The sequence below is a fragment of the Onychomys torridus genome, chromosome X (assembly GCF_903995425.1).
Source record: "Onychomys torridus chromosome X, mOncTor1.1, whole genome shotgun sequence".
Lineage (NCBI taxonomy): Eukaryota > Metazoa > Chordata > Mammalia > Rodentia > Cricetidae > Onychomys > Onychomys torridus.
This window is the reverse complement of record NC_050466.1, coordinates 87379548-87396784: the sequence shown is the minus strand read 5'-3', so window position 1 is coordinate 87396784 and position 17237 is coordinate 87379548. Positions and strand designations below refer to the sequence as shown.

At 37.3% G+C, this 17237-nt stretch overlaps 1 protein-coding gene across 1 annotated transcript in view; it reads left to right on the top strand.

Moving 5' to 3' along the window:
* Ophn1 (oligophrenin 1) overlaps nt 1-17237 on the top strand; it is a 317225-nt gene that overhangs the window by 283960 nt on the left and 16028 nt on the right. The window contains exons 20-21 of the mRNA XM_036174204.1: nt 8289-8436; nt 13471-13791. Coding sequence (XP_036030097.1) covers nt 8289-8436; nt 13471-13791 — 469 coding nt within the window. The remainder of the gene's footprint in view (nt 1-8288; nt 8437-13470; nt 13792-17237) is intronic.

The following is a 17237-nucleotide window of genomic DNA, read 5'->3' as shown; positions in this document are numbered from 1 at the left end:
TCCACCAGGTTTAAATGAATCCCCAGGGGAGTCTTGGCCCTGGAGTAGATGGGAATGGAGAGGAGGGGATGGGGGGAAGGCGGGCAGGATGGGGGAGGAGAGGGGGAACCCATGGCTGATGTGTAAAATTAAAACACAAATATAATAAATAAAAAAGGAGAAAAAAAGAATGCACTTACTATTTTAGCTACATAAGAGACCCCAGAGTACATTGAAGGGAAAATGAGAACAAATGCCCTGTCAGATTCTAGGAATAGTTATTTACCTCTCATTTATGTTTTCAACCATTCTCTCCTCTTTTAATATTGTCAAAAGGTGTGGATAGATGGATTAATTCTGTGCTGGCTATAATGTAGTGGTTAACTAATCATGTATTTAAAGCCCAAGTTTTCTTTGGAAAGAAAAGAAATTCAGAAGAGTTGCCAAGTAAGTTAATATACATAAAGTACTTAGAACTGTGCCTAACATAAATATGGTATAGGAGTTTCCCATGAAAATAGGCCCTGACCCATCGCCTGACCTTGGGAAAAGTTTGTACTATTGAAGCTGTACTTCAGTCACTTGTCTGAGTCAACAGCTAGAATCACTGTTTTATCCTTTCCTTTTATTGCTGTCCCCTTCTCTTTACAATGATACTAGAAAGTGTAAGAGGAAACTCAAGTTAAGTCCGTAGGTTATAGCCCTGTTCTCAAGCCCCCCCATAATATTCATTCAATAAATGTTTACAAATTCATACTATGTAACAATCAAACTTCTTAGGCACTGGGAATACTCCTATAAACAAAACAAAAGCCTTTTAAAATGAGTCTTATATTCTCCTGGGGAAAGACCAATTAGATATATTTATCAAATGGTAGTAAACAGTCTGAAAAAAAATAAAGCAAGGTAAAGGTTGATATTTATAAGACAATGAAAGAAGGCCTTTCACAATGGGAAATTTAGACAGTGATCACAATTGATTAAGCGTATAAGCTATGGAAGCAATCTTAGAGTTCTATGAATACTAAAAGCCAATTACAGGAAGAAGTATGGTTGGCATTTTAGACAGTAAAAGGACAATTGTGAAATGAGCAAAGTAACCATTTGCTTCATTTCTCTTCTCAAAGGCAGTAGAGTTACACATACATTAAAGTTCGTCCTTAAAATGATGTAGCCCAGGCAGTACACAACTAATAACAGTATTCTAGAAGTTGAAGCAAGAGGATTGCTATAAGTTAAAGGCCATCCTGAGCTACATACAATCAGTTCCAGGACAGCCTGGGCTACAGAATGAAACCCTGTTTCCAGAAGTAAACAAAACACAAAATGAGGTCTTTAGAGGGCCTACAGAACAGAAAGAGGTAAATCACTTCTCTTACCACAGGAATTGCCAAAATTTCCACATTAAAGTTTGGCTCCATGGTTTACATCTGCAGACCAGCTTTGGGAAGGATGTTGCAATCTGTGATGACTTTGGGGTTATGCAGGCCACAATTTAATTTTAATTTCAGAGTGGTCACATAACCGGGATTATATGGCCCCTTTGCTTTTCTATACATCTCATTTAAATAGAATACAGCTTTAAGCTTCCCATTTACTTTCTCTGAGGCCTGATTACTTGTATATTGGTAGAACAGGTCTCAGAAGGTTCCTGATTAGTGTCTCAGTCAACTTGGTGCTGCTTCCTAAAGAAAAGCAGGCCTCAAGGAAGTGCTGTTGTCAATGAGATGTAGATTGTATAACAAGGGGAGGGATAAAAAGGTCATTTGAGTTGCAGAGACTTTGGAGAGCCCCTGAGTCCATATCCCCTGTTTGTGTGGGTACCACAGAATCATTCCGACCACCCCATTTCTTCCTTCCTTTGATCTTTCCCCTGACAACAAACATTTCTTTCTGCCTCTGTCTTCACCCAAGTGTACATAAATGTCAGTTCTTTTTAGTGTTGTTAATACTTATAATTATTACCATATATCGATAGCATACTATTTTGCAGTCTAGGCTCATAATCTCATTCAGTTACCACAACTCTATGAGGTAATCATTGTATTTGTTTTGCAACTGAAAAACTCACAAATATAAGATAGATAGGATATCTTCTTTAATATTATAACTGTAATTCTTGCTTGATAATTTGTTATATGTAATTTTACTATGTGAAAGTTAACCTTTCTTTTTTAACAAAAAAGAAAAGGGGAAGTGCTGTGGATATCACTCTGTATAAATAAAATGCTGATTAGCCAGTAGCCAGGCAGGAAGTATAGGCGGGACAAGCAGAGAAGAGAATTGTGGGAGGTAGAAGGCTGGGGAGGACAGACACTGCCAGCCGCCACCATGGCAAGAAGGATATAAGGTAATGATAAGCCACGAGTCATGTGGCAAAGTATAGATTAATAGAAATGGGTTAATTTAAGATAGAAGTAGATAACAAGAAGCCTGCCATGGCCATACAGTTTGTAAACAATATAAGTCTCTGTGCGCTTTCTTGGTTGGGTCTGAGCGACTGTGGGACTGGTGGATAAGAGAGATTTGTCCTGACTGGGCCAGGCAGGAAAACTCTAACTACAACTGAAGCCTCATATCTTATCTAGGGTCGCATAGCTAGTAAGTAGCCAAACCTCAACACAGCTGAGCCTGACTCTAACCAGACTCAGGAGCCTTTGTATGATACACTCTCTTTCCTACTCCAGTTGGACACATGGTGAAAAGGTGTCTGTTATGAAATGTAGCTGGGCCTGGTAGCCAAGATTCATCTACTCATTGCAAAAACTGTTGTTGAGCTGCAACTTCTTGTCTGGTGTCCTTTTCTACCCTAGCTTTTACACACACATGAGTGGGAAGTTCTGATGTCAGGAAATGGATATGATTGCCTCGGAATTTTGTATTCCCATTATTATTCAACTAATATTTGCGATATAATGTGTTAAATATTATGATGAAAATGTGCACTGGATTCTATAGAGGTTCGTGGAGAAATGGCGGTGTTTCCTCTTTTGTGTCTTCTCCAATTTGTCCTCTTCTTCCTCTTCAGTTTCATTCCTTTTACTAGAGGTGATAGTCCATGATAGGATACCTCATCATCCTCATTACATGGACTCAATATTTAAGTTTGTTAGTGTTCTATTTGTCCTTTTTTTTTGCCATCCAGAGACAAAGGGGAAAGAAGCAGAATGGAACATATACAGCCTCTTTATAACAGCACGATTCAAAAGATTATGTGCATCATTTCCACTTATATTCCATTGTTTAAAACAGAGAAGCTAAGGAATGTCAGCAAGGGTACTCAGCTAAAACACAGTGACCTCTATTAAGGAGGAAAGAGAGGATGGGTGTTAGGATGAGCAGTGAGTAGCCTGTACCACAATTGTGTGTGTGGTCTGATAGTCACAGAAACTCTGGGTACACAAGAATGAGAGATCAAAGAGGCAAAGAAGTATTACAGAGTCAAATAAATAAACACCTAAGAGCAGAAAGAGCTATCATGACGCAGCATAGGGGTAGTATGAGGCGAATGGAGCCATACAGGAAAATAGGTACTGGAAGTTGTGAGCAGTGACCAGATTTTAGAGTACCTCCTGACAATCAAGGAATTTAATTTGAACTTTGTCCTTAAAATGAGGAGTCACTGAGGTCTTTTAAACTGAGAAACAGCACAGTTCAATTTGAGTTGAGAAAGATAACCCAGCATATACCAGAGTAAAGAGATTCAAGAAAGGAGTGACTGGAAGCAGAAGGAACACTTAGGACCTAGGTAGTAATCAGAAAGACATGAAACTCTGATCTAAGGCAGTGGCAATAAACAAAAGAGAGAGATCAAAGAGATAGAAGGAGGTGTAATTAGGAAACCTTGGTGAGTAAATGGATGTGAAATTTGATACAGGGAGGATATTGGAATGATGTACAGATTTCTGGCTTGGGCATCACCACTGTTTTAGGTAAGAAATTATAATAGAAGAGTCAAGTGGTGATCCTTTTGAAAATGTTGTTTGAGATGCTTCTGGGTTGTCCATGGCATCACTCAATAACTAGATACACTGGTATAGAAAAAAAGTAAATGAGTCTGAGAGTGTGGGAAATGAGAAAGGATGGATGCTGTGGTGAGTCTATGTTCATGGGAGTACCAGAGCACAACCCTGAACAATATCAAGATTTATTGGGATCCAGGGAGAGACAGACACAGTGTAAGGCTCCAAATCAAACAGAAAGTATAAAGGAATGGGAAAACATTGTTGGAGAAGGACTAGGTAATTGTTGCAATACTTATGAAAAAAGTCAAAGTGAGGATTCAAAGTTGTCCTTTGGGTCTGGCAAATAGGTTAGTGATGATTACTGTAAACATTATTTAGAGCTGGAGAGATGGCTCAGCAGTGAAGAGAAACTGCTGCTTTCAGAGGAGCCAGGTTGAATTTCCAGCTCTCATATGGAGGCTCACAACTATCTCTAACTTCAATACTGGGGGGGTCTGATGCCACTCTTCTGGCCTTCAGGCATGACATACATGTAGTGCACAGACAAACCTGCAGAATATGTATACACACAAAAATAAATAATCAAATTTAGAAAACATTCTTTAAGAGAAGAGGTGTGGCCATGAGCTACATTGAGGAGCAAATAAAAGATAAGCAATGGAAGTCAACCAGGTTGAGGAATAAAGATGAAAAAGTATATGATGCCAGGTCAGGGAGAATGGACCAGAAGAGAGAGTTCAATAAGTCTGAATGCTGCAGAGAAGTAGTAATGTACAAAAGTGGCAAATGATGGAAGAAGGTCCTTCAGGCACTGGGAAGAAATCACACGGGGTTGAGGGAACAAGTGCAGGTTCCTATCTTCTGAATAGAAATTGGGGACAAGGTAAGATGAGTTTATGAGCATTGATGTTAGTGAGAAAACAGAAAATTGAAGGTATTTCCTTTTAAGGACCTCTGCTTTCTCTGAAGCGTGAGACAGGGTCATCTAAATGGAAATATCCTTTGATCTAGTGTGTTATGAATGCTTGGCAACAATTACGTCTAACTGAGCAAGAGGTAGTAGCAATGATGAGGTTGTCTTCAGAAATACTACTCACTTTAGTGCTATTGGAAATGTTGGATGTATGGGTGCATGGGTGGTTGGATAGATGGATGGCTGGATGTTAAAAAAAAATCTAACCAACACTAACACACAATGTATTCTGTTTCCTCACTCTATTGAACTTTTTCAAAGTACATTCAGAAACTCAGTCCAGGCTAAAATTTTTCTTGGATCCCACCCACATTTAGTAATTATTTGCCATTCTTATTCAGTTTTAATAAAGCAAGTTTTTTTTCAACCTTGACTTCATTTTGGCAGTTTGGGCCAATAGTTCTTGGTTGTAGAGGTTGTCCTGTGTATTATATGAATGACATGTTTAGCAGCATCCTTGACCTTTCGCCACTACATACCATTCCCATTTCTACAGTTGTAACAACAAAATATTTCTATAGCAACATGAAAGGTGCTCTCAAAGACAAAATTGCCCCCAGTAGAGACATTATCTTGTTAAAATAGGTCCTTGAGAGAGAAGGGAATTAATGCTAGAGAAGTACTTCTATTTACTAGCTGACAATTATATTTGAAGTAAGTGTAATCTCTTTGGGCACACTGGCATATTGAGTTTCAGAGAAGCTAAATAACTTTAAGATGACTAGGTAACAAATGATCCAGCTGAGATTTGAACTCAGGTATGTTAGATTCCTAAAAGTTTGAAAAGCAAGTAAAGATTAATACATACATACACATGCAAAACCATGTTTAAATTATGCTGTCATATCCATACTGCCCTATCAGCTACTTTAAAATATTTACTAAATCTTTCAATTTAATTTCCTATGAATCTATATCACATTTTAATAGTTAAATAATATTCATCTCTACATGAATCATAATTTATGTGACCTTCTTCATGTTATATTATTTTGAAAATTTTGTTTAAGGAATGCTGCATGGAAGTTACCAGCAAATAATTATGTCAGTGTTTTTGCTCAATGAAGTCCTAGAAGTGATGAAAATCAAAGGGACATTCAAAGTTGCTGCTTGAATGAATGCAAATACAGTTAAAACAAATCACTCATCCATTTATTTACTAGTTCAGTGTAATAAGTTAGTCTAATGGAAAAATATGATATATCATTATTTTAATATACATTTTATGATTGCCAGTGAAGCTGTTACATTTTCATGTTTCTGAGCTGTTTCTTTTTCTACTTTTTCATATATCCTCTTAATTTTTTGTCCATTTTTCTGTTTTAGCAGTTTGCTTCTTTCTTATTATTTGAAATTAGCTCATTGACTATTATGTGCATTGTATTTTCCCATAATTTACCTTAAAATGTATTAACAGTATCATTTTCCTAGATGAATAATTTTTATAATAGCTACCACTTATATTTTGCTTAGGAAAGCATAATTGGATTAGTTTTATGGTTTGTAGTAGAGGCTAATAATTTGCTAATTTGCCTGTTATATTTACTAAGCTTAGGATTAATTCTCTCATAAGACACAAAAATAACTCTGAAAGGAATATGTTGTCTAAATGTTAAAAGAAGAAAACAATAATTAGAAAAATAGTGGAGAAATATTTTAAGATCTTAATACAGAGATAGTCTTACTAAGCAAATGTTTATAAGACAGAAAACATTTAAAGCTATTGATGGATGTATAGATTGCAGCTTTATAAGAGTATAGAATTTTAACTTATGTAAGATAGAGCACACTTACTATGTGTACAACTTAGTAAGTTTTGACATATCTAAACATCTTTGAACTCATCATCACCTTCAAGACAATGGGCATATTTGTCTTCTCAATTACCTCCTTCCTGTCTCCTTGAAGGTTCTTCTCTCTATTTCCTACATCTCTCCTACTGTGGGAAACCACTGATCACTTTCTGACAACACAGGTTCATTTTCATTCTCCTATAAATGGAAACATAGCTTACTGACATTTTTCTTTTGCTGTGAATTTTGAATTTACCATAATTATTCTGATAATAATTCAAGTCTTCCATAGAGGTTTCATGTAGCAGGAAACATGTATGTACTGTTACTTTGCTCTTTATTCTTTATCCAGCATAATTATTGTGAGGTTAGTAATTGTACAAATCACTAGTTTCTTACTTTTATTTCCTTATAGTATGTCTTTCCATCTACCATGATTTCATTATCTTTGAGTTATTTGCACCTTGACAACATTACAGGTAAAGCTTTTATGAACATTTAACATTACAGATAAACGCACATTTGTGTATAAGGCTATATGATTAAAGTTTTCTTTCTTTAGGTCACTTGGTAATAACATTAATGTTTTCAGATATTTTTGTCAAACTGTTTCCTCAGATAATTTTGTGATTTTACTTTCTGGAAAAGGCTGTGAAAATCTTATTATTTAAACACATATGCACTCATACAGACATGAAAGAGAGAGAAAGACAGAGACAGAGAGACAGAGACAGAGGGAGACAGAGACAGAGAGAGTAGACTTTTTCAGTTAAAACATTTGGGCCTGGATACTTCTCTTTGGCGCTATTTATTTATTTATTCAATATTTTCAAAAGTTATATGACCATTTAGATGATTTCTTTCAATGAGTTACATACAATGTTCCTGTTAACACTTTTACAAGGCATTCTACATGTTAACAATTCTAATCACAGCTATTCTTGTACTCCTCCAGCTCATCTTATATATAATATCCAAGGTACTTTGAATTTTCTTATCAATTTTATTTATGTTTTAAATAATGAATATGCCATATTATGAAATTTTCTGTAGGAGAACAAAATAATTATGAGAGAAAACAAATTTTCTTCTTTCTATTCCTCAGCATTGAGACAAAGAACGTATCTAGATCCTTAAGTATTCTTTTAGAAATATTGAGTACATATATGTATATGTAGTCAACGTAGTAAACATGAGTGTGTTTAGTAGCCCTTTACCCTCACCTCCACCCATACAAAGCGTAGTTGCTGTTATCCTCATATTTCAATTGAGAAGATGCTGAGGCTCAAATAGATTCAGGTAGCTGTTCCCTGAAGTCTCACTGGTAGTTAAATATAAAATCCAGGGTTGCATTGCTGTTTTTTATCTGCACTCTTTCTCCACACTGAGGGGGTCAATTTTGTACATTCATCATGGTAGGAGACATTGAACAGTTGCTGGTAGTTAGAGGAAGCAAGAAAATTCCTCCAGTCCCATTAACCATTTTAGTATTCACGTGGTCAATCAGATAGAATGCTGGAAGGCATCAGTGAGTACCTTGCCTAATTGTCACCCGGTATCTTCCTTCCTTCTCTGCAGATATATTTAGGTCCACCTGAGGACAGCCAAGTACCTCCAGTGCCTCCACCTCGAGTAACAGCAAGAAGGCACAAACCAATCACAATCTCGAAGCGTTTGCTGAGAGAAAAGACAGTGTTCTACACTTCTTCCCTGGATGAAAGTGAAGGTTAGTGCTTAGCTTCTGTATGACAATTACATACAAAGAAAATATTGAAGGGCAGAAATGGGAGTGCGGCTATTTTCTCCATACAATGATAGGCTTTTCCTGTCTTTGGCTTACAAGCAGTCAGGAGAAGCAAAGCTTATAGTTTGTATTCTAAGAGGAAATTAGGTTATTGGCATTTGATAGGGCAGGGGTAAATCTTTAATGGAAGCTACATGATCCCTTGCAAGGCTAGAGGCAAATCCAAGTTAATCTTAGGTATGTTCGTCTAGTACATTGAAATATGTGAACAAGGTTCTTGCTAATGTTCCGAGACTGTAATTTAAATACAGCTACAATGAATTGAATAACTGCCATGTTCCAAGTAATTTGATAGAGGCCAAATGAAATTAAGCCACATGGCCCTGCCTTTGTGGAGCTTGTAGGATAGAGAAAGATATGCCCATGTGAAAAATTAACATCATCCAATGGAATGGTTATTTGCGAAGTGACTGCACCTTTTCTTAGTGGGCCTTAGTTCCCTGCCACTCCATTTAGACTACTTTATCAAGGTTCCCTATAATCTCCACATGACCAAACCAAACACCCCACTATTCTTGTGAGTTGATGAGGAACATGTGACAGTTAACTCCTGTTTCTTCCTGGACTTGGCCTTCAGGACACTAAACTTGATCCTTCTCATTCCATCCCATCCTCTACTGCTTTTCCAATTTTGATATTTGAAGACCCCAAAGGTCTCTTCCCTATGCTGTTTTTGTATGCCATCTCTCTTAGTCTCTGTGTGTAAATATCGTTTAAATGCTGCAGATGACTCTCCAATTTTTTAAATACAGATTTGTTATACCCTTTATTATTATCTCAAAATCTCTGTTGAGCTGTTCTCCACAGATTGACTAATTGACTTCTAAAATTAGAAATTCAAAATGAATAGAACATGATTTTATTTTAATGGTGGTGGCTGGAATCTAAGACTTTGTACAGTGACACATGATCATCCTATTATTAAGCTACACACCTCTTCCTCAGCCCAAAGCACAGTTCTGGATCATCTATTGCTTCTCACCCTACTCCTTTTGTGATCCCTCCCTTCTAAACAACTTTCAGCTCCAGTCACCTGAATACCAAGGTCAAGGACATTGGTCTTTCCTGGTGGCTCTTTTCCTTTACCTCTTACATTAGATCCATCGCGATTCATTTTGGCTGTGGATGGACATCATGTGCTAAATCCTTAGTTTTCCTTTGGACCACACACGCTGAGGCTGTGCCATCTCTTCCCAGCCGTCTGTGCTGGCCTGCTCGAATGTCTCTAATCCATTATCCAAAGCAGCCAGTAAATTGTCCATCCTTTCAAAAATGTGAAGCACATGACCTCATTCCCCTGCTCCAAACTTTCAGTGACCTCTCTTCATGTTTTGAATAAAATTTGTTTGTGCTATTTTCAGTGACCTCTGCCTATCTATCTGAACTTTCTTTATGTACTTGCTGTCCCTTTTGCTCTCTTTCTCTGCTCTAGTTTCATGAGCCTTGATAGTCCTTATGGGTCTCAAGTTTACAAATGCCATCTCCTTGTAGAGACCATTTCTGAGTACCCAAGTGAAATCTTCCTTCCTATCCTTTTACACTGCTTTGTTTTATTTATGTCACCTGCTACTACTTGATGACATATTTAGTATCTACTTTCCCCCTCAGAATGTTAAATCCATTTTATCACCAGGTCTGGGAACAATCCCTACTCTACAGTGTGTGTGTGTTTAATACATGTTTATAATGGGAATGAATGGATGGATTAGGGATATGAATAGAAAGGAATCACTTCCATAAAGGAGGAAGAGAAAGCTGAAAATGGATGGGAGTACTGAATGTTTGTTTTGTTGCCCCATAATTAGATTTTTTATGAAATAAATTTGTTTATAATGTTTCCCACAAAAACTTTATACCAGCAGAACCTTTTATTTAGCACTTTATACCCTACACCAGCACAACATTTCCTGTAAGTGCCCAGTTAATGAATGTATCAAATGAATGAATTGGATGTCAGTAGACCTAAGGTCTAATTTTATTTTGGTCACTAACTTGTTAAGTAACTTGAGCTAACCACTTCCCGTATCTGGAGTTCAATTTGCCCTGCTCTATGGTGAGGGCTTTGTAGCAGATCTTCAGTGAGATTACAGTCTACACATTAATTTTTTCGGTTTTGGTCTGATAAAGAATCCCAGGCCATAAAGTATACCCCTTTTAAATTGTAAATCTCAGTAAAATGTATTTTGTGTAACCCCCTTATCTGAAAATATTTGCATTATCCCAAAAGGAAACCTTCCAATTCCTCCTTTTTTTCCAGCCTCTGGCAATTATTTTCTATCCCTAGAGACTTATTTATTCTAAAATTTTCATATAAATGGACTCATATTCTATATGGGTAGCTTTTATGGGTAGCAAATTATTCTAGAGTGTATGTATTTTCTGCTGCTACATGGTATTCCAGGGTGTGACTATAGTACATTATTTTTATCCATTCCTCAGTGAATGGTCACTTAGGTTGTGTTTGTGTTTCAGCTATTATGAATAATACTGCTGTGAGTATTCAGGTTGTTGGGTGAATGTCTGACTTCAGTTGTCTTGAGTATATTGCTGAGTTATATATTTACTCTGAAGTTAAACTTTTGCAGAATAACTATGCTAATTTCCAAAGCATGTATGCCATTTTACTTTCTCAATAAAGAATAGTGGTTCAAATTTCTCTATATTCTGGTCAGTGCTTGTTACAGTAATCTGACCTTTTCATTCTGGGCATCTTAAGTGGGTGTGAACCTATAATCTCATTTAATTCTCAATATTCTGGTATGAGGTAGGTGCCTGAACTTCAGGAAGTCCTTTGTAGCTCAGACGAGGTAAGAATTTTGTTCAGTTAACACTACTACCAAATTAGAAGGCAGCAGTTTATACCCTTCCATTTTATCCCAAATCCCATATGCCTACTAAATATAAAACTGTACTTTTTAAAATGTGCCTCTACACCATTCTAAATAGGAACCAATCCTGCTCACCATTTTTCTTAACAAATAGTATCTCATTATTTGATTTCCAAATTTATATTCTGTTTATAAATTATATTTTAGTAAATCATTCTCCCATCATCATGGACCCTTTCATATCCTATATCAAATCTTTAGCCATTCTAAATCTGTTTTATTTGTTTGACACAGGGTCTTTCTATGTGGCTTAGGCTAGAACTGAATTTTCAATCCTTCTTCCTCAGCTTCCTGAGTGCTAGGATTAGAGGAATGAGCAACTAACTACACCTTACATCTATCTATTCTACCTCTTTAACAAAAAGACTGTGTTTCTTTACTGGTGCTATTTCCATTTAGGTCTTTGTCTTCAGCATTCCCATATGTCCCCAAACTTCTAGCTTGTCTGCTCTAATCTGCTTTTCATACTGAACCCAAGTGATGTTCTGGAAAGATATTTTTGACTCTTCTTCCTTTCCTTCCACCAATGGCATGTTCATATTCCTAAGTGTGACATCAGGCCTTAATGAAATACCACCAAGCTATCATAGACCAAGATGTAACTACTCACATCTTTTATCATAAATGCTCAAGACAAACTGAACTTATTATTTGTTTTTTAAAGATATTTTCTTGTTTTAAAATTATTTGTTTTCAAAATTATAATGTATTTACATCATTTCCCCTTCCCCTTTCCTTCTCTCATAGCCTGCCATATACTCCTCCTTGCTCTCTTTCAAATTCTTGGTCTCCTTTTTCATTGATTATTGCTACATGCAGATATGTTAGCATATGTATATATATTAATATAAAAACATCTATATTCTCAAGTAAAACCTCAGTCTGTATTATGTAATATTTTCTAACAAAGCATGATTATTTTTTACTCCTCCAAGCTGTTGTTTGTCTGAACAATTTTGATTGATCTATACCCTCCACCCATTTCTCAGCCGGAGTTCAATAATTAACTCTAAATGATCATTATAACAATTATATCTAAATGAAAAGAAAACAGACAGTAATTTCTTAAGATTAGCTGTCTAGTCAATGTTTAAATTTTCCCATTGTCTTATTACAAAAAACAGATTATAAATAAGGTCCCTGTGTTACTATTGATGAGCCCACCTGTCAAATTCTCCTTTTGCTGAACAGAGACAGTATGCTTAACTACTGAGCTCTAATATAGTTTTATTTACATGTCTTTTTTATTTATTTTTGTGATGCTGAGAATGAAACCCACAAACCTGCACATTCTATACCAGTGCTCTATCACTGAGTTGTTAATCCCAGCCTTAAGTTTCTTATTATTAATGAAGGTGACAAATTCCATAGTAGATATTATTAATCTGGGGGATTTGTTGATTGTTTCTGGAGACAGTGAATAGTTTAAGGTTAGCTTTCAGAATTTTAAATATATGTGTGTGGGTTTATTTTTCTAGCAAAAGATTTTCTGGCTGTTATTGTGTTCTTTGAAGCTTTAACCATATTCAGAATCACTTAAATGCTTATTCTAATGGGCATAGGAAATTATGGACCACAAAGGCTAAAGGAATAATGTAAATTGGCTATTTGAAGATATTTTTACATGGATGGGGAAAAAATTAGATTCTGTTAGGCTTATTAGCTTGAAATTTGAGAAACCTTAAAAAATTGCTTTTAAAAGAACTACTTGAGAATTAGTTGATGCATTTATTTAGAAAAAGTAAATTATGCAATTGATTGGGCACTCTGTCCTTTTTGAATTGCATCCCCTTGAATAAAGCAGCCTGGAATACTAGAGTTTATTCTGTTGTGTTGGTGAAAGTCATATAAAATCTTTAATTGAACCTCATTTGAATGAGACTTGTGAATCCATACAAATTGGGCAGGGTGCAGACTCTTCTTGTGGGATGTAGTCAGTCTGTACTACAATAATAACAATTTTCAAAGTGTGTGCAGATTTTCAAAGTTAAATATGTATCCATGCATCAAAACAAAACAATTTTGAAAGTCATCATTAATCTTTCTTCTTTGTACCAACTTTTTTCAGATGAAACCCATCAAACTCCTAATGGTACAATCACTAGCAACCTGGATCCCCCCAAGCTACCACAGCACCTCAGACTACCCATTCAGAAAAGTGGGGAAACTGATCCTGGAAGAAAGTCCCCAAACAGACCTGTTTCTGACTGCCAGTCGGAGCCCTGCCCAGAGGTGGATGTGGGGAAGTTGGTATTTAGGTTGCAGGATGGAGGGACCAAGACTACTCCAAAGGCCACAAATGGACCTATGCCAGGCTCTGGACCCACAAAGACTCCTTCTTTCCATATAAAGAGACCAGCTCCCCGGCCAGTGGCTCACCACAAGGAAGGTAAATGTTTAGCAATCCTGTGGGAGGTGGAACTGAACTGAGCTACTTTTCATCTTGGAAACTTTTTTTAATCCTTTAATCCCAGCACTCAGGAGGCAGAGCCAGGCAGATCTCTGTGAGTTCGAGGCCAGCCTGGGCTACCAAGTGAGTTCCAGGAAAGGCACAAAGCTACACAGAGAAACCCTGTCTCGAAAAAACCAAAAAAAAAAAAAGAAATTTTCTACTCACTCCACATACTATCCACAGACTTCCCCTCTTTCCTCCTCCCACATCCAGCCCTCTTTCCCAAGCCACCCTGCATCCCCCCATCCCCCAAATTGAGGTCTCCCATGGGGAGTCAGCAGAGCCCGGCACACTGAGCCTAGGCAGGTCCAAGCCCCTTCTTGGAAACTTTCTAGAGTTGGAGGTATCTTCCTTCCTTATTCCACCCTCCCTCTCTCCCTCTTGTCACACTTCTTCCTATTCCTTGCCTTTTTAATTGTAATTTTTAAAATTAGCTTGCAATGTAATTAGTAGGTTTCAGTATGAGATTTTAATACACATTTCATTTAAGTTGATTGATCCCCTATTTCCTTGATTTCCCTCAGTATTCCCACTTCCAATTTGTTCTATTGTCTTCCTTACTTGTTCCCTTAGAGCCTCCTTTTTCCCCGTCACATGAGTCTCTTTCTAGTTTCCTGCCCTTTACTCATATTTGCTTTTTTGTGTAGGTGTATTTTACAGTTAGAAACTAAGATATGCCTATGAGAGACAATATACTGCAGCTGTCTTTCTGAGCCAGGGTTAACTGGCTTAAAATAATTGCTTTTCATTTCCATCCATTTTCCTGGCAAATTTCAGTTTTTTCTTTATAGACAACTAAAATTCTTTTGTGTATAGATACTACATTTTCATTACCTATCTATCTGTTGGTGGACATCTAGGCCTAGCTGTTATGAATAGAGATGCATTGAACAAGGATGTGCAACAAATGATGTGGTCGGATATAGAGTCCTTTGAGTTCATGCGAAGGAGTGGTAGAGCTGGGGGAAAAGGAAGTTCTGTGTTTGCTTTTATAGATGCCTCCACACTACTTTCCACAGTTGCCTCAGCAGCTTATGCTTCCACCAGTAGTATGTAAGTCTTCCTCTTTCCCCACGTTGTGTTCTTCTTGATGGCTAGCCGTTCTCACTGGGTGAGATGGGATCTCAAAGTTGTTTTAATTTTCATTGCTTTGATGGATAAAGATGCTGAACATTTAAAAAGATATTTATTGACCATTTGTAATTCTTCCTTTGAGAAGTATCTTGTTTTAGGTTACTTCAGTTTATTGCTGTGAAGAGATACCACCACCAAGTCAGCTCTTATAAAGAAAGCATTTAATTGGGGACTTGCTTACAGGTTCAGAGGTTCAGTCCATTATCATCATGGCAGGGAGAATGCCAGCATGCAGGCAGACCTGGTGCTGGAGGAATAGCTGAGAGTTCTACATCCTGATCCACAGGGAGAGAGGGAGACTGGGCCTGGCATGAGCTTTTGAAACCTCAAAGTCTACCGCGAGTGACACATTTCCTCCAACAAGGTCACACTTCCTAATCTTTTTCATCCTTTCTAACATTCTACACCCTGGTGACTAAATATTCAAATATATGAGCCTATGTGGGGCCATGCTTATTCCAACTACCACAGTGTCTGTTCAGATTGTTGGCTCATGATTGATAACTGGGGTTTTTTTGGTATTTAATTTTTAAGTTTTAAAACTATTATAGATATTAACTCCTTGTATGTTTTCTAGCTGATGAAGACTTTCCCCCATTCTCTAGGCTGTTTATTCTACTGAGTTGCTGTTGTTAGTGGTTGTGGTATACAGAAGTTCTTTAAATTTATGCGGTTCCATTTGCCAGTTCCTGGGCTATTTCCTGTTCAGAGATTTGTTGTCTGTAACTGTATTCTTAAGTGTTTACCCTTTGTTTCAGTGTTTCCAGTTTAAAATCTAGGTCTCTGATCAACTTTGAATTAAATTTTGTGCAAATTGAGAGATAGGAAATCTAATTTCATTATTTTCAAGCAGTTATCAATTTTTGCTGACATTTTGTTGAAAGAGCTGTCTTTCCTCCAGCACATGTTTTTGACACTTTCATCACTGATTAGGTTTCCATAGCTGTGTGTGTTTATCTCTGGTTCTTCTGTTGTGTTTCTTGGTCTATAGATCTGTTTTGTACCAGCAGCAGTTGTATTAATACAGTTCTATAGTCTAATTTGAGGTCAGCTAATGTGATGTCTCTGGCTGGGTTTCCTCTCCTTAGAATTGTTTTAACTATGTTCTTTCATGTTTCCTACAAATTTTAGGATTTTTTTCTGTCTCTATGAATAATGTATCTCAACTTGGGCTTTGTACAGTATATCCTCCTGCCTTAGCCTCCTGAACCTGCTGGGATTATAGGCATGCACCACTGTACCTGGCCAGAGATCCTTTTAAAGGGACTATGTCACTGTTTACTAGCACAGTGCTAGAGCACGGGTAAATAAATGTGGTGTAGAGCGGGGAACTGGGAAGCAGGATAGTAGAGACACACGAGGAATGGAATTGGTGTGAGAAGTATGCACGAAGCCTTTCACACATGCAGAATGGCACCACAGATTTCTTTCTAGAGAGGAAAGAGAAACAGAGAGAGGGGAGGGAGGGAGATATTTTAGAGTAAAGGCAGAAAGAAGTTAGAGGAAAAACAAGGCTGTCCAGATAAAGCAGAGGAAAGAAATTCTGTGGCAGGCTTAGTTCATGCTGACAGCATTGTCTTTGGGCAGTTTAGTAAATGCTGTTTTGTGTGGATGCCAGCAAGATTTCCACAGAGCAATTGACACTTTCTAATTCTCTGGTTTGGTCCTCTAACACATTTATATACTCATGTTATTTTCCATGTCTGTACCTTGGGCTTTATAGCTTTAAAATGGATAAAAGTATACCTACAAATAATTTTTAAGATTAAAAGGAATAACAAACAAAATACCTGGCTCATAATCAGAAAATGAAATATGTTATTAATTTTCTCCCTCTGTCCTGTCCCCCCCCCTACAATTTGCCTCTTATGGGAGGCAGCCAGGAAAGACCCGACATCTATGGAGACATCTGCTTCAGTTTAGAAGTCATATATTGATCATCACATTAACCAAGTAGAAAGTTGGGTAACTGTACTCCTGCCCCAATGGTAAACTTTGCCCTGCCCATTGTCAAGCCAGGTCCTGTCAGCTCAGCACACACAGTAACTTTTAGCCTTCTACATCAGTTCTACCTCCAACATCTTTGGATATAGAATTCAATCCCTGTGCTATCCCTTCTGTTGCTTCTCTCACACTCCCATCCTTTGGCAGCAGCAGCTGTGATCTAATGGTATCAGTTAATATAAGAACTGATCTGACTTGTCCAGAGTCATCCAGGCTTTCTCAGTCTGAGCTGCAGCATTGCCAGA